General features: G+C 39.1%; 1 protein-coding gene across 2 annotated transcripts in view; it reads left to right on the top strand.

The window, feature by feature from the left end:
* Window positions 1-2,500, top strand: part of nup214 (nucleoporin 214) — a 66,334-nt gene that overhangs the window by 21,957 nt on the left and 41,877 nt on the right. For both annotated transcript variants that reach the window (XM_056458882.1, XM_056458883.1), the window contains exons 18-19: window positions 1,440-1,543; window positions 2,103-2,285. In XM_056458882.1, coding sequence (XP_056314857.1) covers window positions 1,440-1,543; window positions 2,103-2,285 — 287 coding nt within the window. The remainder of the gene's footprint in view (window positions 1-1,439; window positions 1,544-2,102; window positions 2,286-2,500) is intronic.

Genomic DNA, 2,500 nt, shown 5'->3' on the forward strand with positions numbered 1-2,500 from the left:
GAGGGAGGACAACGGGACGATACGATTATTTACCAAGAGCCGTTGCATCTCTAGTGTATGACTGCTCGACAAATACAATTTAAATATGATTAGATTGTTTTGTTTTCTGCAGATAATCTTCTTTCTTTTAGATTAGGTTGGAATGCAATAAAGGAAGAAAACTAAATGTAAAATATACTATTATTATTATTATTACTCAGTTTGTCTTGTTTCTAGTCCAAATAGATAAAAAACTCTTACATCAAGAATTATTTTCTAGACATACAAAACATATTGTCTGGTTTTCAGACGTAATGAGTCAAAATAATGTGAGTTTTCCTAAAATTTAAGCTGCTGTAATTAAGTTTTTGACTCTTTTAAAGCATAAAAACACCATCATATGTGTGCAGATATTCAGAAACATGCTCAGTGAACACTTGTTTATCTGAAGAACAATGCTGAAGTCAGATATTCTGCTGTGAACATGTGTTTTCCGTGCCGGAACGCTGTCTTTGTTTTGGTCATTTTAACCCACCCAATGCCAGTTTAGCCAATTATATTTCAGCACTCCGGGTTGCCAGATGGTGGAAAACAGCGTATTTCATTTATTCATTCAGAAAGGCTTTTAAAGCATGCGTCCGTAACTGAAATGCGATGTCCGGTGCACAGTAGCAGATTCAGAGTTATTAATAATTAATTAATTGATGAGATACACAGTCATGAAGAATTTGGCTGTTTGCACCAGACAAAACACGACAGAAATGTAAATACAGCCATTCAGAAGCACAGAATCTGCACTCACTTATGAAATGCTGAGGTTTATAATCTAATTAAAACATATTAAACCTCTTTAACATTATTAAATGCACATGCTGAATCACGTGTTTATTTCCTATGTTCAATTTCAGACAGTTTATTTTATTGTCCAGATCTGAGCTAAACTATCTGCTGCTGCTTTCAGTATAAGGCAATAAATGTCATGTGAAACGGCATTCAAACTCACATTATTAGCATTAACACTGAATAAAGCACATGAGGTTTACCTGAGGGGATCATGTCGTAGTTTTTTGTGAGAAATTCTCGTTTCTAATATATCAATTCAAGCTGTTTGTTAGGACAAAAACTCCTTTTATTACGGAGAATATTCCTTCTATCAGGTGCCGTTGCTTTTATTTAGAACACAGTTTAAATCACTCGCTCCTGTCCTCAATCTGGCAACCTGCGCTTGCGTTTGTTTTGATCCAGGAGTGCAATACCTAGTTCAACCACTGGGTGTCAAACTCACATACTGCACCTTTAAAGCTTCTGGCAGATTATTTTGCTTGTTTTATGTTTGACATGGAGGTGAATACATTTCTCTTTACCTGTATAAGTGTATCTGTTCCCAGATTGAGTCTGGATTCATGAATAAGTTTGACTTGGAGTGTTTCTGTGATGATAAATGAGTGTTTGTGTAACAGGAGATCCGCCGCTTGTACCAGTACGTGAAGTTCGCCATGGAAGACGTGAACGATGTGCTGGACGTGGAGTGGGAAAAACACTTGGAGAAGAAGAAGAAACAGCGGTGAGTTTGCATTTATTAGCATGTTTACATCTGTCTGTATGGCTGAGCTTTTCCATTATCCTTCAGTTTTCAAATTAAAGTGCACCTATTATGCAAGACTCACTTTTATAAGGCGTTTAAACCCAGTTGTGTGTCAGCAGTGTGTGAATATCTCCAGCAGTCTCTAATGCTCAACTTGAATTAATTGTGTTTGTTCTAATTAGACTTGATGAATGAAACTCTTTGATTGACATTCTCCCTTTGTACGTGTCATCAGAAGGGGAAAGCCCCGCCCACTAGAGCCCATCTCTCCATCTCATTAGCATAAACAGCAGCCCTGAGTGAGAAGCAGCCGTCTGTCCATTAGCCATTAGAGTGTTTGAGCTGCTGAAGATAATGTCAGCATAGACTAAGAGGATTATAGATGTGGAGTTTTAGATGAAGAGATATTCAGCAGCGATCTCAAATATTAGCAAACGATATGGATTGTCAGACATATCTGCAGGAGCGACTCTCTCCATGTTGAAAGACGATCACTAAATTACTCAGTTTGTAATGTAAAGCTGCATTCGTCCCGCAGGCACATGATCGTCCCGCAGCGAGAGGCTCTGTTCGCAGCGCTGGCCAATAATCTGGACATCATCAACCAGCAGAAGCAGCGTCTGGACCGTCTGACCTCTGACCTCCACACACTGCGGCTCTACAGAGGATCTGCGCTGTGGAGCTTCAGCAGCCGAGCGCCATCAACACCCACTGAACAGAGGTCAGTCTGCACCAATCAACACCCTTGGAAATGAGCCTGATCTGATAAAAAAAAAAGCTGAGATGTTTATATTGATAAAAAATAAAGGTTCAAAAAGTACTTAGTGACTGTATTCTTGATGTATAAAAAAGGCGGAGCTAGACGCGCAGCTGAACGCTATTGGTTTACAGAGATACGTCATTCGCTTACGCAACAAGCCAGAATGAAAACAAAAA

The sequence above is a fragment of the Danio aesculapii genome, chromosome 5 (genome assembly GCF_903798145.1).
Source record: "Danio aesculapii chromosome 5, fDanAes4.1, whole genome shotgun sequence".
Classification (NCBI taxonomy): Eukaryota; Metazoa; Chordata; class Actinopteri; order Cypriniformes; family Danionidae; genus Danio; species Danio aesculapii.